This window comes from Lissotriton helveticus, chromosome 1_2, assembly GCF_964261635.1.
Source record: "Lissotriton helveticus chromosome 1_2, aLisHel1.1, whole genome shotgun sequence".
Classification (NCBI taxonomy): domain Eukaryota; kingdom Metazoa; phylum Chordata; class Amphibia; order Caudata; family Salamandridae; genus Lissotriton; species Lissotriton helveticus.
Window position 1 is genome coordinate 34,025,914 of NC_136058.1, and position 27,883 is coordinate 34,053,796.

Here is a 27,883-nt window from a genome sequence, read left to right on the forward strand (position 1 = left end):
TGTTTACACGGACCCCCAATCCCTGAGGAGATCTTTTTCTGCCATTATATTTGGAATATCCTGTTTGTTGGCCCACTTTGGATTGACTCCCTATGACTTATCCAGGGGTAATTTTTTAAGTGCACTGATTCAAGATGGGCCGATTTTAGGTAGGCCAATGAGGATATGCATGACAGGAGATATAGGATGTTTGAGCGATTTAAGATGTCACCTGGGCCTCTGGTCTCAAATTCAGGTGTGAGGGTCACTGTATACTCCGTGTATCAGACAGGTGACCATTTCCCGAGATGTTTCCCTTATACTCATTACTTTGCAAATCATACGCAGCTGTTTGATCAGGGAGCCCTGTTTGGCCTTTATTCCAGCAAGGAGTGGCTTGCGTTTTCCCATCCAGGTCGTTGTTAAAGGGTTGCTCACAGATCTGACGTTGGTTGTCCAGCGGCATCTTCCATGCTAATGTGGATTGAGAAATTGCTGGCCATTGCATTGTGTTTCGGTTACGGGTGGGTGTACTTTCAAGGAGGAAGGTTCCTGCACGAATGCTACTGACTACTTCTCTATCTTCTCCCACGGTTGTATTTCCGCGGCCTTATGTTCTATTGTTGGGCTTTTTGTTTTTTGGGTGGTCTTGAGTGGATGCTTTGCCTCCCAGCCTTCTTCTCTTTTGAGGACGTTATAATGGTTGGCATTCACCACCTCAGCATAACTTTCTATTTGGGGATAGGTAGCGGTATGGGTTTTGTGCAGCGTGATAGTCGCACTGAGGGGACCCTCTGTTGGTTTCTCGTGACTTTGTAAAGAATTTTCCTGGCTATTGTTCGCCGGTGAAACCTCGGCTATGGTGCTGTTTCTCATTTTAAAAATGGAATAGATAATTGTGCTCTGGCCGGGGCTGACTTTGCCGATGTCTGGCAGATTGCAAGTTTGTCTGTATATGGTAGGCCTTTAATTCTTTTTTGTATGGATGTCGTTGCACTTTTCCTTTTGTTTGTTTTCAGAGATTACCGTATTTTTTCTTTTGCCGTCTGGCGAGCTGTCCTTCAATTGGTCTTTGATCTGGTATCCTGCCATCATGTCTGATCTCAGAGCCGGTTGCTGGACTCCAGCTCTTGTCTGGAGACATTTTGTTGATTGTAGTTGCTGTGCCATCTATTGCTTCTGGTACATTAGGTGCTGTTGCTAGTCCAAAATATAGTTCCCTTTTAGGGTTTTTCCTGTTTTGTATGTTGCTTGGTCGGGCTAGACTGCATTTGTTTATTAAAGTTTTTAATAAGTCAGGCAGGGTGGCACATTTTTCCACTATTGCTTCACTAAAGTTTTTAGTTGGACTTGTGGTCCCCCTTGACCTTTTTCTCTGGTAGACCACTGGTCCATTTTTAAATTTATCATGTCCTGTCATCCTATACATCTATCAATATATCCTCTACATCCACTTTCTCATTTATCCCAAACCCCATACCACTACTATGATCCTCCCAAAAAAATGTCTAGACTCTCTCCTATTCTACCCCTCCTTGCATCATCTGACACCTTTTTTACTATACCGATCCCCTAAAACAAACCTTTTTAAACTCTTCCCTCCGACTCCTCCCCTCCAAAACTCCTTTTTACTCATCCAAAAACCTCCTGCTACTGCTGTCCCCCCCAAAAGAAATCATCCTTCACTCTTTTATCCCTCAACTATCCTTTTCAATCAAAATTAACAGAGTAACATGTTCACTTCTCAAATTCCATATTCAAATATACTAATTCACCACTAATCCTTTATGGGTTACGGAGTAGTGTGCTACTCGCCAATAAAGCGTCTCAACACCCCATCAGGGTTACAAGCGTTATATAAATGCAAATCTTTTCCCTTTTCTACCCCTCCCCAACCCTCCTCAATCCAAATAACGGACTAACATATCCACCACTAAAATTACTTTCATGTTTCACCATACTAATTCAACACTAATCCTTATGGGTTCCAGAGTAGCATGCTACTTGCGCTTCAAAACCCCATCAGGGGTAGCAAGTGCTTTAGAAATACAAACCTCTTTCCCTCTTCTATCCGCCACCTAGCTTTCTCTACCCAAATAACTGAATAACCGATCCACTACTCAAATTACTTCATATTTTACTATACTAATTTTCAACACTAATCCTTTATGGGTTCCGAAGTGGCGTGCTACTCGCCAGAAAAGTGCTTCAACATCCATCAGGGGTAACAAGTACTATATAAATGCAAACCTTTCTTCCCCTTTTATCCCTCCGCTATCCTTCTCACTCCAAATAACTGACTAATATCCACCACTGAAATTACTTTCATATTTCAACTTATTAATTTACCACTAATCCTTTATGGGCTTCCTGAATAGCGTGCTTCAACACCCCATCAGGGGTAACAAGCGCTATATAAATACAAACCTTTTTTCCTCCTCTATCCTTCTGCTATCATTCCAAATCCAAATAACTGACTAACCTATCCATCACTTAAAATGTACTTGCATGTTTCACTATACTAATTCAACACTAATCCTCTATGGGTCCCGGAGTAGTGTGCTACTCGCCGAAAAACCGATTTGACGCCTCGCCAGGGGTAGTAAGCGCTATATAAATGCAATTACAATACTATCCAATTACAATAAAGTTTCTGCTGCCTCGTTTGGCTATGGCTGTATCAAGTTCCTATTTGGACTGGCGGGAGCTCCCTGGCAGCTGTTCTGCCTGAGGTGTTGGTCTCATTGACTTCCAACTGGATTCTGTTTGACTGATTAATATAGGTGTGTTATTGGTGGACATCGATAATGAGTGGAGTTTTGTTGTTAATATTGTTATTATTGTTGGCCACTGGTATTGAGTGGAGTTTTTGTTATTGGTATTAATATTGAACTTGAGCTGGAGGAGTGATGTTTTGTGCTTTACTTTTCACCCTTTGAGCTGTTTAAAGGTGAAGTTTTGTCGTCTAGGTCTTTCCTGTACCTTTTCCTACGCCCCTGGCCCCTAGATGAGTTTTGCACAGTTTGTTTTACCTTTTCTTTTAGTAACTCCCAAAATCCTTTCCAGCTCTCCAATATGCGCCTTTTAACTGGGTCAGACTGTTAAGACAGCCGGACCACCCCAAAAAAGAAAACTGCCGGGGGTCTGAGGGCTGCTGCTGGTTGTTGTTTTTCTGGGGGATTTCTGTGGTTTTTCAGGGGAATTAATATGGCACCCCCTCACCTTATGTCATCACCTCCGCCTCCTTCAGCTCCTGGCGCCCGCTTGCTCATGATCCCCAGCGGCTTTCACGTTTGCTGTGCCGCCCGTGCCTCCATGCTGCAGCTGTAAACAACGGGCTGCAGGGTATCCAAATTGCAAGGGGAGCTGCGGGAGACCTCAGCAGGCCTTGGAGAAAATGTGCCCTGAAGGACAGGGCCGCCGGATGAAGATGATGTGTGGCGGGGGTGAAGCTGTGAGGAGAGACGGCGCCCTCCGCCTCCTCACTTGCTCTCACTGCTCTGCGCATCTGGCAAATCGCAAAATATACATACTACTCTGGCTAGGTGTGTTTCTAAGTCATCATCGTAAGGTATTTGTCATCGACATAGAACAATGCTTAATGGGCAAAGCTCTGTAACTATCCTGTTATTCGGCAGAGAACAAACCCGGGCAGTTCTTATGCCCTTGAGAAAATCGGCAAAATTGTTTGTGACTGAGGGTGGGTAAATGCTGTCAAATATCTGCTTTCAGGTGCTATGTTTTGGCAGAAAAAGCTATTTGAAATGTCTAATATTTTGTATTTTTTGTGCACTATTTTGTTCATTAGTGCTGCTCTGTAAGCATTTTGTACTGCAAGTGTGCGAGCATGACTAGTTGTCTATAGTCTAAAACTAAGCATTATCAATGGTCTGGTTTCGCTACTGGGAACAAAGGATTGTTCATTGGTGACGTGCACGACTCAATTACACCTTGATATTTGAATTGTGTTAGATTTCTCTGACATAGCTTTGCTTCATGTTTAATGGAGTATTGTGGTTGCGCTTACGGGCTGGACCTTATGGGTAGTATATGGTAAGGTTAACCTTCATTCCAGCCCACATGGTTGCAATTTAATGCTTGGGCTTGTGCAAGGGTCCACTACTTGACATATGCATGTTTACTGCTTCTGGAACAAAGTCGGAGAACGATGGTATTATCACACTTTCAGGTAAAAAAAACAAAAAAAAACTTCCCTTGGTGGCTGTTTGTCAAATCATTCAACCCCTAGTCACTCTTACTCAATTCACAGTCAACATTCTGTATACCCCCCGGTTGCATGACGTTTGAGTACCACAAATATGTAATATAAAAAGTTATTGTCGCTTTATTTATTATAATCAGTTACTCTCAACTAAAACATCTCATGAAAATATCACAGACAGGAGATCTGGCCACAATCTTCTATCGGACAAGAGACACGAGAAGAAAGCACTGGCCAGAAGTAGTGACAACAGACGTGGAGAGCGATAAAAAGGTTGGTTATGGGAAAGGGGATAGTGATCAATTAGTAAAATAATGGGTGAAGTGTGTTGTGATGGAAAAGGGGGACACTAACCTGCAGACTGAATTGTTATGGATGAAGTACTGGGAGAGGTGAACAATGATGCAAAAAGTGTTCTAATCTTCATTAATTTTGTTTTAGGTATCCCCTTTTGAATTATGCATGTTCGTTTATTCATGTGCGTTATATACATCAATGCATAATTATGAATATTGTTATTCAGTACAATGTGATAGATAATTCAGCTTACCCAAATATATTTAAATGTATTTTTGCATGGTTTTGAATTGCTTTTCCTGCTATTGTTTAAAATAATGAACAAGGATTCATAGAAATCGACATCTTGATTTCTCAGTTACTGTTTTTAAGTAATAAGAAATATTTCTCAATATATGAAAAACTAAAGGGACTTAAATATTCTTTATTTTGAAAAAGGTCAAATATGTTCAGACAGAATATATAAACTGGAGCTAAGTGTTATTAAATAGAAAATAAATGTAATCAGGAATCAGAGACCGAGGCTCATCCAGTAGCTGTAAATAGCTTTCTTTGCCCAAGGCTACTGGGGAAATATATCTATTCCTCAGATCGGCTTATCTGTTTACTTGAGGATACAGCCCCTGAGACGCAGATAGGAAAAGCAGCTGCTGTTACTTACTTCGGTAATGATATATCTGTAAGAAACATAGGTTAGTTATAGATTCCTTACTTTAGAACAACCCCTTGTCGTCAGACTGGACCCAGAAAGTTTTTAGTCAGCAGTACCCCTGCACGTCGGTAGGTGGCGTCGGTCGACTCCGCGTCCATTGTCGTGGTCACTGTGATGACGTCGCGGAAGTTACTTAGACGCCGCCCTCGCGTGCGGATGTCAGTTCTGTATACGACTTTCCGCGCCAGGAACGCAGAGCCATGCAAGACACTGACCACTGGTGCACAAAACTAGGACCCTGAAAGGATGTCCTTAACCCTAGAAATCAGTTCACAGAATAGGGAGGATGGATGGGCGGTAAAGAATCTATAACTAACTTATGATTCTTACTGATATATCATTACCAAAGGTAAGGAACTTGTTCATGTGAAAGAAACAGCTGTTTATAGATGCCTTACCTTAGAATAGATACCCCAGCAATACCAACCCTGGATGTGGGTCTGCGAACCAAGTTCACACCGGAAAGTCCTGGAGAGCAGAATGGCCAAAGAAGTCGTCTCTCCGAACTTGGCTGTCCAGGCAGTGGTGCTTGGTGAACGTGTGCAGTGATGCCCACTAAGCTGCCTGACGGATGTCATTTAGGGGGACTCCTCGTCCCAAAGCAGTAGTAGCTGCAGTCTCCCTGGTGGAATGGGCGCGCAGCCCCACTGGAGGTTCGTTCTTTGCCAAAGAATAGGAGGCCTTGATGCACAGAACGGCCCACCTGGAGAGCGTTCGTTTATGCACGGCCCGACCTTTTTTGGCACCCACGTAGCCAACAAAGAGCTGGCCATCCACCCGGAATTATTTTGTGCGATCCAAATAAAATGAAAGCGCACGTTTTGGGTCCAGACGATGGAGCCTCTCTTCCTCTTTTGAAGGATGTGGAGGCGAAAAGAAGGTGGGCAAAGTGATGGTTTGGCCAATATGAAAAGAAGGGACCACCTTTGGAAGAAAGGAAGGTGGAGTTCGGAGGACGACCTTGTCCGGATGAACAGCCAGGAAAGGAGGCTTGAAAGAGAGCTTGCAGCTCACTCACCCTGCGCGAAGACGTGATGGCCATCAGAAAAGCAGTTTTTAGAGTGAGGAGTCTGAGAGGACAGTTATGTAGAGGCTCAAAGGGAGCGCACATCAGAAAAGTAAGAACCAAGTTAAAGTCCCACTGAGGCATTACAAAGGGAATAGGAGGAAAAAGATGAGTAATGCCCTAGAGAAATCTATTTACAACAGGGGACTTGAAAAGTCTGATCAGGGAGCTTGACGAAGGCTGAAATGGCAGAGAGGTAGCCCTTAAGAGTGCCCAGAGCAGAGCCCTGCTGGGCCAAAGACAGAAGGAACAAGAGAACCTCAGAAAGAGGGGCAGAAAGGGGATCCACAGCCTTTGCTGTGCACCATGTCACAAGTTTATTCCATCTGCAGACGTATACAGTCTTAGTGGAGGAACGTCTTGCTGCCAAGATTACATCACAGACTTTGGGAGGCAAGTCAAATGACATAAACCGCCGTCGCTCAATCTCCTCGCAAGGGGGTGGAGGCTGGACAGGTTCGGGTAGAGGACCATCCCCTGCTGCTGCGACAGAAGATCCTCCTGAAGAGGCAGTCGGATCGTGGGATCGATGGCCATGTTGAGCAGCTCGGGATACCAGACTCTTTGTGCCCAATCCGGAGCCACAAGAATGACTTTGGCCCGGTCGCGCTTGATCTTCCTCAGCACTCTGGGCAGAAGTGGTATAGGCGGAAGGGCGTATAGAAGACCGAAACTCCACTGGCGACGAAAAGTGTTGCCTAGCAAGTGCCGCCTTGGAATTGCTGATATTACGCCTTCTCTTCAGTGGTGAATAGATCTAACCAAGGATCTCCCCACTGTTGAAAGAGACTTTGCACCACCTCGGAGTGAAGACGCCATTTATGATCCATCATGCATTTGCGGCTGAGTTTGTCCGCCATGGCGTTCAGTGAACCTGCCAGGTGTTGAACCACCAGGGATATGCCCTGATGTTCCAGCTATGTCCAGAGACGGAAGGCCTCTTGACATAGGGTCCACGACCCCACCCGGCCTTTTTTGTTGCAGTACCACATGGCGGTGTGGTTGTCCATGAACATCTGCACTAATCTTCCCCGGACAGAGGGAAAGAATGCTTTTAGTGCCAGACAGATCACCCGAAGCTCAAGAAGGTTGATGTGGAGCTTAGACTCAGACAGAGACCAGGGGCCTCTGATATCCGCCTCTCCCATGTGGCCGCCCCATCCCAGAAAGGATGGGTCTGTCACCACTGTGTGTTCTGGTTGGGGAAGGGAGAGGGATCTGCCTTTGACCCAATCCTGGTTCGTGAGCCACCACTAGAATTGACATGCAGTGCCCTCCGAGATCTGGATACAATCGGACAGCTACTTTGAGGCCTACTCCTCTCATAGCCTAGCATTAGGAATGTGTCCTGCCCCCACACAAAAGACGGATTACTCCCCACAGATAGCCGGGCTGGGATGAAAGGAGACATGTGCACTTCAAGGATCTGCTCTGAAGTCATCCGCACTTCAAAGGTACATCTGGGAATAAGTACTGGGGCTCTGACTCTACTTATAAACAGGATCACTTAAGCTGCCAGCTCTAACAAGGAACTCTACAAAAAAAATAAAGTAATTTACCTACCCTCCCCCCTGACAGCCCAGTAATCCATTTTCACAAGAATGGGTAGACACGTTGTCTACTTTTTTCGAGGAAAAGACCATCATTATTCATAGTTCTCTCGAGCATCATGATATCAAAAATTTTGACAACGATCCTAACATCAATCTTAAACCTACCGGTCCAATTTTGGAAGAGTTCGCCGCATTGACCTCAGATGAAGTTTCAACTGCCTTGTTTAAAATTAGGTCAGGTTCCCCTGTAGACCCGGTCTCACCTAGTCCTTTTTCTATCCTGGCCCCCCTCCTAAAGAACCTCACTGATCCATTTAACATGTCCTTAGTCCAAGTAACAGTCCCTGTCAGATGGAAAGCAGCAACGGTTAAAGACATTCTGAAAAAAACTTCTACTGATCCTAGGGAACCCAGTAACTATCGTCCAATTTCTCTACTTCTCTACTTTGGAAAGGTACTAGAGTCCCTGGTCAACAAGCAGCTTACCACCAACTTGGAGAGCCATGGATTGTTAGATCCTTCGCAATCAGGGTTTAGGGCTGCCCATAGCACTGAAACCTCGTTGATGGAGGTTGTCCACAATATAAGACTTTCTCAGGACAACGGGAAGTCAGCAATGCTTATCCCGTTGGACCCGTCGGCTGCTTTCAACACCATCTCCCACAGTATTTTAGAACTACGGCTCTGGGAGGTGAGAGTCAGGGAAACCGCTCTAGACTGGCTTAGAAATTATGTAACTGATCTAACCTCTGCCATACAAGTGGGCACCCTGGACTCCTGTAGTCAGCTGGTAATCAGGGATCCAGCCTAAGTTCGATGCTTTTCAAGCTTTGTGTGGTATCTTTGGCTAAAGTGATCAGGTCCTACGGGTTAGATGTGGTGTCATATGCGGACGACACCCACTTACCAATCACTCTTTGCCCCAGCCCTACCGGCACAAGGCTCCAATTCAAAAAATGTATGACCCACATGGTTAATATGGATCCAATTATCAATCTTGAGCTCAATGCTAGTAAGACGGAGGTCATCCTCTTTGGTAAGGCATTCAATTTTGGTCTAACAACTAGTGGGCCCAGAGCCTTGGTACCTGTCCCTCTCCTAAGCCTATGGTGCGGAACCTTGGAGTAAAGATTGACAACCAGCTATCCATAAAAAAATCACATAAATCATATAACTGGTACCTGCTACGGATTAATGCGTAGCTTACATAAAATCTTTCAATGGATTTCAATCGAATCAAGGAAGCCGCTGGTCCAGGGACTAATCCTAAATCGGCTCGACTATGGAAATGCCCTACTGGCATCTATTAATGAGGAGCTCTATTCCTAGACTTCAAGTCCTGCAGAATACTGCTGCTAGGCTGGTACTAAATGTCCCATTGAGATCCCCATTTGCGTCCAGTTTGAAGACTCTCCACTGGCTCCCCATCAGGAAACAAATTCATTTTAAAGTCCTCGGTCTGGTATACAGAACATGTATGGGAATGGGCCAAGCTACTTTGCCCAAAAACTCAGTTGATATCAGCCTAACGGGGCGCTTAGGTCGAGCACCAAATTTCTCCTTACCCCTCGTAGGATCCACACTGCCAGGAATGGTGGTAGATCCTTTTCCTACTTGGCTCCTGCTTTTTGGAATGAGCATCCATTACAACTCCGCACTATCACAGGCCACAAGTTGTTCCGCAGGGAATAAAAAAGCTGGCTATTTGATCATCTATAATGGCCCTCTCTGTTTCAGTTGGCTTTCAGCGCATAACCCTTTTACCGTGGCGTAAATTCCGCTGCGGTGCGGGTGAAATAAAGAGTGGGCGTGGTTCGGACAGCCAGGGGCCGTCCTCCGGTCACGCCCACAGTAACATTGGACGGCCGGGGCTGTCCGATGCATCAAACGGGTTAAAGGAGATTCACGCTAGCGCCATGAGACCCATGGGTGATATGTGCGCTCAATATATCCCTTTGACTTGACTAAATCCGTACACTACTGGACTTAAGGACAGCTGTACTACAAGGATTACCACTCTGCTTCCCTGACTGTTCCAAGGAACTGCTTTACTGCCATTCTGAGCTGCCCCCGCTGATCTCTGCCCTGCTGAGGACAAGGACTAGACCCATTTCACTTGAACCTACAGTGACTCCAAGTGCTTACCTCATGTTATTTGAAGTTTCAGGGTCAAAAAAGACTTCCTATAACTTTGCTGGACTCTGCCATCTGAGGGTCATACCCTTGCCTCAGGTGCCCCTCCAATCATGGGCTGAAAAAGTGGTTACTTCCGCAATACAGCAGTGACCGATCGGAGCCAACACATCCCCTTCAACGCCAAAACAGTGGCTGCTCGACTACAGAGATCCTACAGATAGCACAGCTCGACACCAACGGGCAGTGCAGCTCGAAGGCGATGCACCAACTGCATCACAAAGGTGTTCGACACCGAAGCTTCCATCTATGGCAGAGATTGGCATGGACGCTCACCTCTATCCACAGATTGGCAAAACTGTGCCTAGTCAATACCTTCCTCCATCCAAGGTACTTTGTTAGCAGGACCTGTCTGAGTCCTGTAGCCGGTCTGCCCTTCATCGAGGACATACTGAACTATTGGCTTTTGTTGTTTTGGCCTGGATTTACTCAGTTACACATTGCTGGTTTCGATAAGCCGGATTGCTCAGTGCAAAGTTATCAAAGAGTGAGCAAAGGTTATCTTTTAGTGTGTATCTAGCTTACCCGTACTAGGATATTGTCCCTACTTGGGCAGGGTGCATGCATACCTGTGTCAACTAGCCACCCAATTTCTAACAGGTCTCTTCTGGGTGGTTAGATTAACTTTGTTAACCTAGGGAAAGGAGGGTTTGGTGATATGGATGTAAAAAAATCAAAAAATCCTATAATCATCATAATGATATAACATTTTATAGGATTCTGCCTTCTAACAAGTATCATGCCCACTATATTCCATTTACTTTTATAATAGTTTCTATTAATATTATGTGCACTAGGATAGGATTTTGACTTAAATCATTCTTGAAAATATAGATTGTGCCCCTTCATGATGAAAGGAGGTTGGGGTTCCCTAACTATCCCCTATGAAACCTTACATTATCATTATCTAAAACACACATCACTCAAGTAATGCCCAGTAGATTGTGGGCTAGTTGTTATCCAATGGATTCTGTATTTCATGTTTGTACATTGACCTTTGTTGCAGATGCTCTGAAAACCCAACTCCAGGCTGTGTTCTGGGGAAAAAAAGTCTAGAAAACAAATCAAGAAGGGTAGTGTGCAATATAAAAACAGTGATGTAAGTGTGACAGGAATGGTGTACTGTCACTCATGATAGGACTGTGACCGGAGAGGGGGCCCAGGTGTGGCGGGAACATGAGAGCAATGGAGGAACGAGAGAAGACGACACAGAATGTAAAGGTGGAGCAAGATGAGAAGAAGGCCTCATTCCTGTATCCTGTATGTATGTGTCAGATTTGTATCCTTCAACCTAACTAGAACCCCTTATACTAGATGTCCACAGGCTGCTGATCTATTACGGGAACTTAGGTTGCAGCGCAGTAATACATTTTAATGGCTATTACAGGGGGTGAAACTTTATTTGAACGTCTCATTCCACAATAGAGGTAATAAATCAGACCCTAAAAGCAAAATCAATAAAACTGGTGGTTGTAAGGGATTATAAAAACACTCAGGCAATAGTGAATTTTCAGATAATTTTTCCATGCTTTAGAAACCCATTTTGCACAACACATTGCTACTCCGAAGTATTTTTGGGGTAAAACTGGTGCTATGGTGTATTCGTTTGCTCAATTAGTGCTGACTCATAACTGCTAAAGAAAATGAAATGTCACCAACCCCTATTCTTCACTGTTGACATTTTACAAAACGAACAGGGGCAAAACTAAAGTCATAGCATGTTCCAATGTGCAATAACTAGATAGTATCAATAAAATTCTTACTGAGGAATCGGTGGACATGACTACTTTTCTAGTGTTATTTTGCCCACACACTCAGAAAACCAAAAGTCAATGGCAGTAATGTCTGGGGAATTTATTGTACATTAAGTATGTTACAGTACATGAACAGCAAATCCAGGGAAATGTAAATAATTTTAATAAAAAAACAAAAAACCATGCACCATAGGTATAATAACAAAAGATTAGTATAAACTGGCTATTTGTATGAAATACATGTATCACTTGTTTTGAAATCCAAGTGTTGGTAATACATTCAATTAAAATTCTGAGTGCACACCTCCTTTAAATAATGGTAATCCGATAAAGAACTTCAATTAATTCTTAAACTTGGCAAAGTGTTCACGGGCAATAATTAATCTTTGGATTTGAGCGGTGCCTTCATAGATCTAAAAGAAATGATAAAAAAACAATGTTAATAGAACCCACAATTAAATAAAATTAATACTGTGAATTTAAGTCATACAAAAACAACATTTTGCTTGGTTTCTTGATAACACTTTACATAGTTGAGAATCCCTACACTAAATAAATCTATTTGTACTCCTACATACTACTATTGTTAAGAAATATATCAAACACCAAATAAAAAGAACTTTTATGCTAATGTAAGCATGCTTCCTGGGTGACCTGCCGCTCCCACGCCTTATGGAGGTGCAGGCAGATGGACTGAGTGAGGAACTCAGACTTGATAAGTTGCAGGAATCGATTCGGACCATAGCACATTGTAAGACCCCAGGGCCGGATGGTCTTCAGGTAGAGTTCTACCAGATGTATGCCAACCTCCTACTTTCCCGTTTATTGGAGACCTAAGCGAATGGGAGTTCTGCCACCATCTATGCAAGAAGCTCAGATTGTTATGCTAACAAGCAGGGAAAAGACCCACTTGACCCTGGCTCTTATCGACCTTGGTCTATGCTGGGGTGGATGCCAAATTGCTGGCAAAGGTGTTAGTGACGCGTCTGGGCAAGGTAGTAACATAGTTGGCTCACGAAGACCACTGCGGGTACATGCTGGGTAGAGGGACACACATGAATCTGCATCAGCACTCATGTGCTGCATTTGGTCACGGATGCTGATATGCGGGCAGTAGTAGTTGCTTCGGATATCGAAGAAGCGTTAGACACCCTACGCTAGGAGGTCCTGGGGAGGTTGGTTCTGGGCAGAGTTCATATCTTGGGTCCATCTCCTTTACTGTCAACCGTGGCCCATTTCCGCAGTGCCGAACTGATCTCAGCAGGTCTTTCTATTAAGAGGGGCACAATGCAGGACTGCCTGTTGTCCCCGCTCCTCTTTGCCCTGGCGATGGAGCCTCGGACAATTGCGCTGAGGCGGGACATGGTCCGATGGGTTATAATGTTTTTTTTTTATACGCGGACGATGCATTGCTGTATATCCGTCACCCGGAGATGGCGCTGCCTGCACTCTGGTCCCATTTGGAATGGTGTCAGGGCTATATGTTGACAGCCAGAAGTCGGTCATGTTCCCATTGGCGGCTCTGGCTAAGGGGGATGCAGCGGGCCTTCCTATTGCTGAATTTCGATGGGAGTGTGACCATTTTCGTTATTTGGGCGTTCAGGTGTCCCACGCTCCCGCTACACAGTACGCCTGAACACGGGTGCAGTCATTACAGGTCTGGAGGCATCTATACGGTTCTAGAACGACCTGCCCCTCTCTGTCTTGGGACGCGTGGCACTGGCTAGGATGGTTATGCTCCCCCGCTGTCTGTAGGCTCCCTAGAACACCTTTTGCAATATCCCCAAATCCACGTTTGATGCCCTAAACAGTCTCCTGATCTCCTCGGTGTGGGCCGGGAAGCGTATCAGGGTAAAACTGGAGGTGCTCAAACTGAACATGGGCGCTGTGGGTCTGGATCTGTCAAACCTTGGTCTCTATTATCTTGCAAGATTTCCGCAGTATCCGGCGCAGTGGTGTGCGGAGAGTCCGAATGCTGAGAAAACACTATTGGGGGACTGGGGTGTGGAGGTAGGGCTCCCGAGAATCCTCATGTTGGGCTTGTGGACCCCCCACAATTGCCCTTTTGGGGCCAGTCAGGTCGCATGGGCCTGGGAGCAGTAGTCACCCTGGTTCTGTGCAGGGCTCCCTAAACTTGGTTGCTCCCCCTTCGTTGGATTCAGGGGTTCCTTCAAATACAGACCTCACAAGGTGGCATAAGGGGTCTGCGTGACAGCGGGTGACCTATACCATAATGAGACCTTCCTTTCCTTTGAGCATGCAGAGTGCTTTTAGGTGGCTGATGGCCACTTCCTGTAGTACTCTAAAATATAACCCACAGCCCACTAGATATGGACAACGTTCCCAGATGAGCCCAAGGAGACACAGATCTGGTTATTGCAGGACCCGGGCTCCTCCAGAGGGCTAATGTCCTGCATGTATAAGGCCATGAAGGTAGATCGGAGAGTCTATATATCAAAAATGTGTGCTAGATGGGAGGCTGACCTGCCATTGCCACTCATGGAGTGGGAGTGGAGACAGGCATTCGCACAGGTCTAGGAGGTGGTCAGCAACACGCGCTTTTCAACTCACGCAGTTAATTTTACCAACATCACACATAACTGACACCCCAGAGGCTGTCTTGATTTAATGGTGCATGCCCCCGGTGCAGTGTGGAACCTGTGAGGTTCCTGCATATCACTAGCAACTGTGCCTGACTCCGGATATATTGGGCGAGGTATTGCGCGTGCTGCGTGAGGTTCCAAACATACAAGTTGAAGCGTCGGTCAAACGCGTTCTCCTGGGCCTACTTCGGATCCCTGAATCGGGGGCTCACATGCGCCATATATTTACTCTCCTGGAACTCGTGCTAGCTATGGACCACATTGTCTTTCAATGGACGCACCCCATGCCCCCCTCTCCCATCTGGACATGGACATGGAGGGCTGACCAGAGTGAGTGGGGAGTAGCTGAGGAACCCCGTTTGCAACAATGAAAATGCAGAACGCTACTCGGCCTGGGGAGGCATGTCGGGAGTGCCTGCTGTCTACTGGGGAGTCGGATGGGGAGACTGGGGCTTTCCTGTGCATGATGGACTCCGCTACCCCCACGTCGATACAGGGGGGTAGGCGATATATGTGGCAAGGAGCAAACGTAAGACCGCACAGAGTGTGGGATGGGTCGTGTGTCTGAGTTGAGCATGGGGGGAATGGGTGTGAGTTGCTCTACCATTATCCCCTAGCCATCACTGCAGCCAGAAAGGTTGCTTGTCTGCCTCTGCAGCTTGAGTTGCCAACACTTACCGCCGCACACATCCTCCCGACCCAGGCGTGATGGCACCTCACTCAAAGGCTAGGGGCTTCAACCAAGCGCATGGTTGATCCCTGCCCACTGTTTAAGGATCTGTTGAGGGAACACCGCCCATTTGCCTGCTGCTTCAAAGTTTGTTGGTTTATTGTTATGTCTTTTGTTTGTGCAGAACTCACTCATACTGGAGCGGTCTTGTTTGTTGGCCATAGTGATTTATGCCTTGCTACGTCATTCGGTGTTGAGCACAAGGACAAATAATTGAGATTATGTACTAATCGGCACCGACGACCTGTAATGCAAGTTACAATGAGATTCTAATTCCACTGCTTTGGGATTCTGTGGGCCAATCTGTATTGTGCGGTTTCTGCAATCTTTGAATAAAAAAGTTAAAAAAATTAAGCTAGCTAAGCACCGGATCAGCATAGCTCACATTCTTCTTCTGCTTAGACATGTAAGAGAACGGGATTGTACAGAATAAGTTACCCACCTTTGGTAATGTTCTTTTTGATGGATACTCTATATAAACACAGATTCATCACTTTGTGAATATTCCCAGGTGTAAGACAGAATGTGGAAACTTGCAACAGCTCCTGCTTGCTGACAGGTTGTATTATTAAGCTCCATCGAGACTCATTATGGTCATATCTGGACGTGGTAGAGTAACAGGACGTCACTTTATCATTAGACATTTGTGGCCAAGGACGGCTAGCTTAGCTAACAGGATTGATTATTCACTGGCAGTGTGCGACAGCCAGATGATCAACAGCTCCAGAAGATTTATGTAATGACGTGGTGCATCTGAGGCCACAGACGTCTGATCTCCACCTCGTTTAGGTCACCTTCTCAGCCCAGAGATGACAAATCTATCACCAGAGTCAGCTCTGAAAGAGGCAAGGAAAACAGTTTGCTGCATGTCAAACTGGCAACCGTCAGCAATCAACTAAGACCGTGGGGCACTTTGTTAGAGATGCAGATTCTGCCCAAAGGCATCTCCATTGCTAGGCCGACTACAGCTGTAGATTCTCATGAGGGTCCCACATATGCCAAAGAACGTGCAGTACGAGCTGCAGGATACTTGATGCCAAGAGTTCTTGCAGCATCAGAAACACCAAAACTGGAACAGATGTTCTTAACCATACATCAAGATCAGAGCTTGACGTGGAAGTGCCTACTGTGAGACCTGTACATGAAAGTGCACATCATGCAGGTTTAAAAACACTGCCCCGTCCTTCGGAACAAAGGCTTGCAAACCTGAGCAGGGGTCAACTTTTACTCATTCTTGAAGTCTAGAATCTGTTCATAGTCTCCAGTTCTTTTTGGGGGATCAGAAAGTACTGAAACATTCAGACCTCTCTCCACCTCTGGCACCAGTGCCACTGCCCCTTGGTGAGCAAGAACATCACTTGCTGTAACAGAATCAGGGCTGTATCAACAAGTGTCGGAGTAAAATGAAGGACTGTAAGAAAGGTGCATCCAAAAGTGTTACGCTGCAACCAACTTAATTAATGTGAAAGACCGATTGGTCTTATGTGATGGAGCACCAGTAAGTAGACTATGTTGGGTTCTGTCACCTACTGGTTATCACAATGGATAGGAGGGTGAACTGAAAAGGTTTGGTGACAGTAACAGGATAATAGTAGCACAAGGTGTGTTTCTGCTTTTGGACTAGTTCCTTGGAACTTTCCCAAACGTTGTATCCTTGCGAACAGGGGAAAGTAACCTCAGTAAGCAGGCCATAGCTCAGTGGTTTTAAATTTCTCCAAGGCTGAACCAGTCATTTCACTAATGAACTTAGACCTATCAATTAGCTTGTCGGTTAGGGAAACCAAGATGTACTCTGAAAATTCAGTGGAATGCAACCAGGCATGTCATCTAAAAAACACAATGTATCCAATTGAGAAAAATATACTTTGGAGCATCTTGACGATCATTTACTGTCTGAGCAAAAGCACTAAATATATCCTCTGGTAAGTCTAGCAACACTTCAAATATTCCAAAGCCCAAAAGGCTTGAGCGCAATGACCATGAGACCAACTGCATTGAGGGCATAATGGTAAACTAGCTGAAGAAAACGCTTTACTTCCTACAGCATACATTTTTGACACTGTCCGGTCAGGAAGCAGGAAAAAAAAAAGAATCAGATTTACTTTGCTCATCGACGTCTGCACCACAAGGCTAGACAGGCTGAATTGTTTGTCAAAAAGTTTGATCACCTTGAGCTGGCCTGAGACGCCTTGCTGTGGCATGGCTATACTGGGGCCCAAAATGGCTTATACCAGTCTGCCAATCTTGAAAGGCATGAAGGGCTCAGAGGACGACAATCCACGTTGCATAATTTGTATGAGGAGATTATTCTTGGTCTTCTAACTGGGGAGGTGGAAACTCAGGACCTCTGAAGCCCTCGGAACCACAACTGCAAAAGTAGGAACTTTCCTCCATAAGAGAGGTCAGAGGGGAATCCAAACAGACTTCAGAGAGGTGTCCAAGGCACTGGCATTTTGCAAATCAAGATATAGGCCAGCATCTGTGTAATGAGGTAGAAGGAATTTACTTGTCCTCTCATTGTGTGAGACATGCTGGAGGTCTTGAGCAGTCTTCAAACATTTTCTCTATCTTCTGGAAGTCTTGCTGCCGAGGCAGGGGATCTGAAGGACAACCCTCTCACAGTTGTTGAATTTGTTATGGTAATTGTGCACCTTCGCTTCGGACTGGCTGTAGCTCAAGATGGTTTTAAAATGGAGATCAGAGCCAGTGACTTACCTGGAGCTGGCACTGAAGGTATTGTAGCAGGGGCAGACAGAAAACCAGAAGGCAGAGGCTGCAGCACAAGGGGGGAGGCACAGTCTAGCGTGATCGGCAGAGCTTCCAAACTTCAACCAAGTTCAGTCAGTTCCTGGGGTCTACTGGCAGAAGTCCACCTAAAGACCTTATGGTTCCATGGAGCCAGAGGGTGCACAAGAGGGAGCTAGAAGGAGCTCAGAACACTTCAGCATGGCCTCCCTAAAGGCCGTAACCTGCTGCAGAGTAGACAATGGCCCTAGGAAAATCAGGGAACATGGTCTACAAAGTTGGTATGGGATAGAATAATGTGTCATACTCAAAGTACTTCCATGCCCAACCATGCCACATCCAGGGGATGATAGCCTCCTGGTTTTAGAGCACCTTATCCTTAGACGTGTCTTTTCACTTTTTAGAAGTACCAGACATGGGAAACTTTGACTAGGACTATTTAGGCATGGAAAAAGAGGAACTGATATCCATGCACAGGAGTGGGACCTTTATATGGTTCTTTTCCTCCTGTTTGGAGGTAGGATGGAGACTCAATGGAAGATGATGGCACCACCTGCCAGCATGCAGGGCCTGTTGCAAGGATTTGCGGTACCAGTCTGGAGCCCGGGAAAGTAACAAAGTGAATAATATTCAATTAGGGGTATCCATCAGAAATAAGGATTCTAAAAACTGACAGTCTGCACCTCTTTGTTGGTTACGAAGAACTGTGATCGGAATCATTTACTAGTGCAGTGTAGTGAATGTTTTCTCCCAACCAACTTGAGAATGTTGAAAATTGAGGTTGGGGTGGGTTTGTCAGTGGAACATTTGACACGTCACTCTCGATCTGGATTTAATGAAGGTGAATGGGGCCACATCAATGAATAGATGGTTTAGCTTAACATTTTTAATCTGCCAATACTTCAATTGGTATTGGAATCAGCTACACAAAAGAGTACATATACTACATGCAAATTTGACACAATAACACTCCCACCTTGTTTTAATGGCAATAAGATTCACATCTAAGCATTACACTCTCCATTGAAATCATGATGGGAAGATAGAGCTGCCACTGTTGATTCGGATTTAATAAATGAAAGTCTCCAGTTTACAAACTAAAACAATGAAGTGTCTTGAACACTAGAATTAGGACACTTGCAATAACAAAGCCAACTGTTTTGGCGTTTGTATTGTGAACAGATTTTAGGAGAGGAAGAGCATCTTTAACAGCAATGCAAAATTGCATATTAAAAGAAAAAGTACAAAATAACCTCAGCAGTAATATGTACCACCCATACACAAGCAGCTGCTGGACAAACTTTATGTATGTGTACATAAACGTATTTTTAAGTTTGTCTAGCTGCTCAAGAAGTTATGATGATGATAATTAAGGTACTGTGTGTGGCAGAAATGACAAAAAAAAATACCAAATCGTGCTCGATCTGGAGTGAAAGTTTATTCTAGCCATTTGGAAAAACAATATGAAAGTGCTTTGCCTCCCATTGTATTTTGTGCATAGAAGGAACTTAAAGCATAAATCTGAAATTCTTAAAGGCAAGGATTCATGTATTTTGGACTGCAGCAAGACTGGCCATTTTTATGTTTGGCCATGTGACAAATGAAAATCCATACAGAGTCACTCAGCACCTCAATTGTTAGAAGGCCCTCCCCACTACACTTCCATCAGGCATGTTGGGGATATTTCTTCTATCTCCAGGCAATATGGCAGTCTGCTCAAAACTGCATACATCCTCTCTGGCAGGTGGTATAAAAGACAGATGCAGGCCAGGTGAACAAAGTCAGACATGAAACAAGTAAAACAAGCATTGGCGAAGCCAAAAGGTCGGTCACTAGCTGGCAGCCTTTGACTTGGTGAATGCTTCTTATGTTTTGTCATGGCTTTTACAAACTTTATTGTTGGGAAAGCTGCAGAGCCCTCATCGATCAAATGCGCACACTTCCACTGTAGCCTTTGACACTTAGGGTAACTATTTAGTGCGTATGTATACTCTTTGCGTAAAGGCAAAATGCTGTCACAATGAAGTAAGCCAAAAGCTCAAGTGGGCTGAACCACTACCCTATGCTGTATGCTATAGAGGAAGGAAGAAAAATGTGAATGACAATAACAGACTGATGGATGGAGAGAGCTGACTGAAAGTGTCTATAAATATATTCTGAACACAATTTTAGTAAAATCAAAATGTCTTCGCTAGCAATAGACCTAAAAAAGTCACTGCCGTCACCGATTGCTGCACTGACGCAATTTGCTGAAGCCTCCGGGCTTTACATTAATAAAGCAAAATCACAACTATACGCGATTGGATCGGAGCGCGGATGGGACGGAGTCCAGCTCCCAGAGATGGAACTTCCATGGGCAGGGGTCACACTGCGCTATTTGGGGTATGGATCTGTAGGAATGAGACCACCTTTTCCTAACACAACATGGGGAGGATACTCAGGGTTCACCGGGGCAAAGTTGCCTTCTGGAACACACTAAAACTCTTACTGATGGGAAAGATCGCCTTGATAAAGATGGCGGTCCTGCCTCGATGTCTCTCCACAATGCAGGGTTCCTTCTTTGAACTCCTGCATCGGGTATTTAGGGAATTGGATGCACTGCTCAGCCTACTGCTATGGAACGGGAAGCGATGTCGGATTAGTCTAGAGGTCATGAAGCGTAGGTGGGGCAAAGGAGGTTTAGAGATCCCAGATCTGGAACTTTATTACTTTGCCTCACAACCGCAACATGCTATAGCATGGTTGGACACAGACCCCTCTTGGGAAAGGTCCTTGCTGGCCGACACCTATGGATACCGACAGTTAGAAGCACTTCTCTGGCAGGGCTGGAGGGGGCATCGGGAATACAGCCCTCCATTGGTGCGGCTATTAGCTGTAATATGGAACAGAGTGGTCCGAATACTTATCCGGGAATGTCCGTTTGCCCCAGAGGCAGATTTCTGGCTTATGCCGCCCTTCGCTCAAACTGAACAGGTTATGTCAACTGACAAATGGAAAGATGGGGGCTGCCTTATGCTGTCTGACCTCTATGGGCTGAAGGGAAGGGGAGGGGGGGTTGGAGGGGAAGTTTAACTACAGTTGGGTTATCATGAAACGGAAAAAAAAACCGAACCAAACTAGGTTAGATTGGAAAACCTCCAGACGTATAGGTTTAGTTCCCCGAGTTTATTGTTGGAATGTTCACTGCCTCGGCTGAGGTAGATGAGATGTATAATTGTTTATGTACATGGTCTGCAGATTTGGAGGAACAAACTAATAAAGAAATTTATAATAAAAAAAACAAAAAAAAACAATAGACCTAAAAAGTTATAAAGAGAAATTAAGAGAGAAAGGGTGCGAGTCGCATAAGAAACCACTATTTTTCAGGTGTTCATAGCCTCAAAATGTTGTGGGCTTATACCAACAGTGATGGGCAGCAATCTTTAGCCAATGCCTAAAGTCAGATCAACTGGAGAGGCCAATGGCTGAAAGAGGCCATTCAAAAGTCACCTTTCTGTGTATTAAATAGAAAAAAAGTTTATATACAAGTATTGCGTTGTGAAATATTTTGTGCGATGGCCATAGGCTCCTGCCACACTGCTAAGGTAGTCTGTAGGTGAGACATAAAATGAGTCACAAACTGCACCATGTGAAATTAAAGTAAGCGTATTCTCAAAAGCCCTTATGTTAGAAATCAGTCCAGCTGTTTCAAACAGGACTTTGAGCCATAAACATGCATAAAAGTTTGTCGTACTTTGAAAGGTTATAAGAGAAATTTGCAAACAACATTAGCTTTAGAATCCAAAGATGAGCTGTATAGAACTGAGGGCTAGGTGTGCCCAACTCTATGTTCCTAGGACAGAACTATGAAAGACCAGGTGAAAGGTTTGTTTAATGTAACCCTGTTCTGATGATCTAAACCCTGATCAGGCAAATCCTCTATTCACTCTATTGAATGCTTTATCAAATTATCATCTACATACCTTGCTCCACATGCCTGGAAAGCCCACTGGAAAATGTGTGACAAAGAGAATATACCATTTTATGACTATACATAATCTTTGGCTGTTGCAGGATTTCTTTTTATCCACACCGCAGAGACAGAAGTTCAATTAGCAGCTCAATTTGTTTACCGCACAAAGAAGGGTGGAGGTACTCGATTTTTATTTCATGGGATTTTCCAGTGGTTTTTGATACAACGGACCATCAAAATTCAAGACCACATGGCATTGAAGGACCAAGGTGCATGCCAGTTTTCTTTATTACCGCTTCAGTTGGGAGAAGAGGCAGGCAGGTCAAATCATGAACATTTATTGAGTAGCATCTTGCAGGTACAAATATATAAAACCCCACTAGGAACTAGGTGTGGACAGCTCATTCTCAATGTAGAATCGGACTCCACCAACTGTCACACATAGAATCTAGGCATGGAAACAGAGGACATAATAGGAGCATGTAGCACATACCATTTGATATGTGAACATAATTCTTCTAAATTGAAAATTAAGGCAAAGCAGTCTGCCCAGATGACCTAGCTTAAAAAAATTACCAAGGGATGTTCCCTGGCTCACATTTGGTTCTATTTATAAATGGAGATAAGAGTTCCCAATTCAAGGCATATTCATGCACCCATGTGGACCTCACTCAATTAAATGACTGCCTCAAAAGCTATTCCTGCTTGGCTTTTTTTTTTTTTAACTGTATCCAGCAAAGATTGTTTCTTCAACTTGACGAGATGTTGTGCACCTTGTCAGACTAACTCTGGTTTAATCAAGCTACCCTGCATGGACCAATTCATCTGTCTCTTCCGTGAAATCTTCGGGGCCCAGCCCAGCCTGTACACCCAGCCTATAATCAAGCACCTAAAGAACACTATCAACTTCCCTTCCTTTGAATAGTGGTACAGGCCTTGCTTTTAAGATCTCGCTGAGCCAGCGCATGCGCCCCCCTATACGAGACATTTAGGGCAGATGTAGGTCGCCAATTACCGGTCGGTAACGGCCAAATACCGGTCGGTAACGGCCGATTTCGGCCGTTACCGACCGGTATTTGGCATTTGGCATGTAGGGGGCATTTTACAGAATCGGTAAAATACCGAATCGGTAAATTTACCGATTCTGTAAATACAGATGTAGTAGGTGGCACTGAAAACAGTGCCACAGGCCATTTACGATTCGTTATTTACCATGTAATACTATTACATGGTAAATAACGAATTCCTGTGTACATGCACATCTGTGCATGTACACCTGTGCCATGTGACACACAGACATGCCCTTAGGGCATGTCTGTGTGCCACATGGCACACAAGCCAGAAACAGGGGTGCAACAGGATGTCATAGTGACACCCTGTCCCCCTTGTAAAATCGGTAATTTTACCGATTCGGTAATTACCGAATCGGTATTTGCTATTGAATCCTATGGGCTTTATGGCCCATAGGAATCAATTGCAAATACCGATTCAGTAATTACCGAATATTACCGATTCGGTATTTTTACCGAATTTTTTACCTACATAGCAATTACCGAATTGTAAATACCGAATCGGTAAAATTCGGTATTTACCATTCGGTAATTTGCTATTACCTACATCTGGGCCTTAGTGTGTGGGCTTTTAAAAGTCCTACATCATGCTTTTGGCTGGCATAGAGCATGAGGTTACGTGCACAATGACTAGCAGAGGCGCCATATGGCTTTCCTCTTTTGTCATGGTGCGTGCACACCACTCGCCAGCTTGCGTGCTTTTTTAAAATTTCCTTTTTCTTGCACGTGCGCGCACACAACTCCGAGTAGTGGCCGCATGTCTTGCTCGCGATCACTTTCGCGCGCACCATGTGCTTGTTTGTTTGTGCTATACTTCCTACTGAATTTGTTAAAAAAAAAAAATTCATACTTCGAAACATTTTCAGATGATTCTGGATTAAATTAAGTTGTAACAAGAAATTTACATTTTAATTGTTTTTATACAGTCAATTTACTGTGCATTTGAGGAACTGCAGTCATCTACGCATATAACAGCCCTAAAAGGTTATCACAAGAGCCACCACTGCTTATTACATCATTTCTCTTTTTCAAAATCTCCATTAGCTGCCGGACAATGCCATCTAGTGGCCAAGGAATCCATGTTTAAACAATGCAAAAGTTGAAACAAGCACTAGCAAAGCCAATAGGCATCGGGCTCCAATACTGAGTTAATGGTTTTGCTAGTGCTTTTCGCTGTTGTCTAACTACGCAGGCATATAGACGTGCGCTCGCAGGGTAGCCAATCGTAGCAAGGATTATCTTTTATAGAACGATTGCCGCTGATGCGGATTAATGCACTTGCAAGCGCCCTGCAACATACATGATATGAGACGCTGTAGATACTAAAAATCAAACTACACTGTTCGTAGGTTTACGGGGAGCGTCTACAGGCAACAAAAAAAAAATCTAAAGCAGCTCCACCCACCCCGTGATGCTGACAGCTCGTTTACGCTCCGTCAATAACTGGAGCCGCTTTGCCAGAGTCCTACCACTCCAACCTCTTATGCATTCATTGCTCTTTCTACAAAATGTTACTAGCACGTACTAGTCAAGTCCTACTACTTGGCCGTCCCGGTGTAGACTCTTCCTCTTTCGATGTCCATGCCTCTCCCACAACAAATGGGTTTCACGCCGCAGCTCCACTTCCTCGTCCACAGGACCTGGTTGTGGTTCCACCTGCAGGAAAGGCTCATTCACCGTCCCCCGAACCTCTGGCCCCTCCTCCTTGAGGGTCCTCCGCTTCGTCAGAGGAGGATTCCTCTACACCTGCACTTTCCATGCCTGTTCTAAACATGACGGAACATTTACTTTTCAGTGTTTCGCGTACGTCACTTTCTGTACACTATATACCCTAATTACGCATAATTGATGGGCTCCTATTGCCCTTAAATCTCTACCCGTGTCACCTGTCCGGAAGTGTCAGTGTCGCACAGCTCTCTTTTGTGACTGGACTTGTACATAGTGCGACTGGTAAGGGTTGCGCAAAGAAACTCGAGAAAAGTTCACGTGAATTATATGATTTTGAGACCAGGGATGTGTCTGGCCGCTGCAAGTGTTATAATACAGGTACTAGTTCCCAACCTTCACCCTCCAATTATTTATGCCCCCTCAAAAAAAAGCTTTAACAAACAACCATTTGAATAGGCAGAAACAGCCAGCATGCAAGAACAAAAGAAAACTGAGGACATTTTTTATTGTAAATACTTTTTGTAATATGGTCGTTCAGTTGTACATAATGCCTTCTTGGTCATATATAAGGTAACTAAAATGATTGACACTTTTTTTATTAAAACTTTTCAGCATGCTGCACAGCAGCCACACTTCTCTGCAGCACAGCTTAAAGACATTGGCAAAATCAATAGCTCTGCCTAAAAACTTATAAGGCCCCAAAGGCGAGACCTATTGGCTATGCCAATGCTTGTTCAAGTAGGTCGCCGATAAGGTTATATATGATTTAATAGAAAACGGTTTCATGGGTTACCATTACTGAGAACACATTTACCCAAACCTATTTAATGGATGAATGGCATTTGCCATTTCATTGAAAACAATTTATAGAACTTTTTTTCCCCTAGAAAATGGCTTCGCGTGCATATTTTTTCAAGGTGTAAATGCAATGCTTGCAGGTCTTACTTTCAGAATTTTTTTTGTCCAAGGTATTTATTTTAGTGCTTTACTTCAGTGTATGTTATTTTGGATGTATATCTTTTATGCTGTCAAGCAATTACTTTGGATGCTTTAAAGTCGCGGACCCCTCACCACCCCTAAATACCATCCATCCAGACCACATCATATTCCCTGACCACCTTACATCCCCTGAACACCATCCTGCATCCTAAAACCCCTCATCACACTTCAACTACACCCATACTGGACCCATAACCTCCACCACCTCCTAAAAAGCCCTTTCTATCCCTAAATTCAACCCATTCCTGAACCCTAAAAATCCCTCACCATGCCCGAATTACATCCATCCCTGAACCCTAAAAGCCCTGAACCCCCTAAACACCACGTATCTCTGAATCTTGAACTTCCCTAAACACTCCTCACCAGCCTAAATACCATCCATCTCAAATCTCTTAAAATCTGTAACTACTCTAAACTCAACCCATTCCTGAAACTTAAAAAACTTACAGGCCATAGCCACACCTATTCCTGGCCCCTAAAACCCCTAAACTCACACACACATCGTGCTGCTAATGCTTTGCCAGCTAGCTGCCCATCTTGGACAATCACCTCACTCCTAAAAGCAATCTTTCTGCAGCTGAATAAGATCTGCAGCTAGGAAAAGACTTCATTTCACATCTATTCAGCAAGAACTTTGTGTCTTATTTAGGCCTACTTCCGGGGAGGGGGCAAATGCCATGACCACCACCATGGTGTCAGAGGCCACCCACTGTACTTGGAGATTTCCGCATGCACAGCTGTGAGGGAGCCACTACCAAGCTGAATCCTTTCACAGCAGTTAAGTTTCCCGAGTGGGTGCCTTGTAAGAAGCCCCTGCTTAGCATACTTTTCGTTTTCAAGAAGAACTCTCCAAGCGCGGTTTCTTTAAATTAATTAACGAACGGCCTGACGTGCAGGGAGCTTTTTCCCTATATGTTGAAGCCATTAGGAATATGCTACTTACCAGTATGCATCTGTTCTTGGCATGTAGGGCTGCTGACATTTATATCTGTGCATAGATCGCCGCCTAGTGTTGGGTCCGGATGATTGCACATTGTTGTCCTGGAAGAGTCTTCGAAGTATCACGAGATAGGTGGCTCCTCCCTTGGACTACAGTGCGCATGGGCATCCTCTCCATCTTTAGATTGTTTTTCGCCATTGTGGCAGAGATGGAGTGTAATACAGTAAGTGATGACCAGGCCTGAGAATGATTCTGAGTGCTACAGCTGCGACAGGCACCGGGGAGGAGGGCGGGCGATATAAATGTCAGCAGCCCTACATGCCAAGAACAGATGCATACTGGTAAGTAGCATATTCCGTTCGAGGCATGTGGGCTGCTGAATTTATATCTGTGCATAGAATAAATAGCAGTATCCTCCTTAGCGGCGGTTGCCCGTGCCAGCTGCAGCAGTCTGAAAAAGAGTTCTGAGAACAGCATGACCTACAGCAGCTTGCTGTTTGGAGTGTACATCCACGCAGTTGTGTTTGGTGAATGTGTGTATGGTGGTCCATGTGGCTGCTCTACATATATCCTCTAGAGGAATGTTACCTAGGAAAGCCATGGATGCCCCTAACTTGCGTGTGGAATGCGCTCTTGGGGGAACTGTTAATGTGCGTTTAGCTTTCTGATAACATATTTGTATGCACTTAACAATCCATCTGGCTATACCTGACTTGGAAATGGGGTTGCCTTTGTGTTGTGGAGAGAAGGCAACAAACAGTTGCTTAGTTTTCCTGAAATCCTTCGTCCTATCTATGTAATACAGGAGAGCTCTTTTAACATCTAGCGTGTGCAGTGCTCTGTCTGCCACCGAGTCTGGATTTGGGAAGAAAACGGGCAGTTCTATGGTTTGGTTAATGTGGAACTGCGACACCACCTTAGGCATGAATTTCGGGTAGGTACGCAGCACCACCCGATTAGCATGAATCTGTATGAATGGCTCTTGAATAGTTAGGGCTTGAAGCTCACTAACTCTCCTTAGCGATGTTATTGCCACTAGAAAAGCCACCTTCCATGTTAGAAACTGTATCTCACAAGAGTGAAGAGGTTCAAAGGGTGGTCCCATTAGTCTGGTGAGAACTATGTTCAGATTCCAGACAGGTGAAGGAGGGTGTCTGGGAGGAATCACTCTTTAGAGTCCTTCCATAAAAGCTTTAATGGCTGGCACTCTAAAAAGAGAAAGATGCTGTCTGTTTTCAAGGTAAGCTGCCATTGCGGCCAAATGTATCCTAATGGAACTATATGCCAGATTGCATCTGCATAGGTGCAACAAATAACATATAATGTTTTGCGTGGATGCATCTAGCGGATTTATGTCATTATTAGAACAGTAAATGACAAATCGCTTCCATTTGGCCGCA

The 27,883-nt window shown here is 44.6% G+C and overlaps 1 protein-coding gene across 2 annotated transcripts in view; it reads right to left on the reverse strand.

Annotated features, from left to right (window-relative positions):
* Positions 1-11,861: 11,861 nt before the first annotated feature.
* The window catches only part of ACADM (acyl-CoA dehydrogenase medium chain), a 227,167-nt gene continuing 211,145 nt past the window's right edge, over positions 11,862-27,883 (reverse strand). For both annotated transcript variants that reach the window (XM_078668541.1, XM_078668536.1), the window contains exon 12: positions 11,862-12,189. In XM_078668541.1, coding sequence (XP_078524667.1) covers positions 12,118-12,189 — 72 coding nt within the window. In that variant the 3' untranslated portion in view covers positions 11,862-12,117. The remainder of the gene's footprint in view (positions 12,190-27,883) is intronic.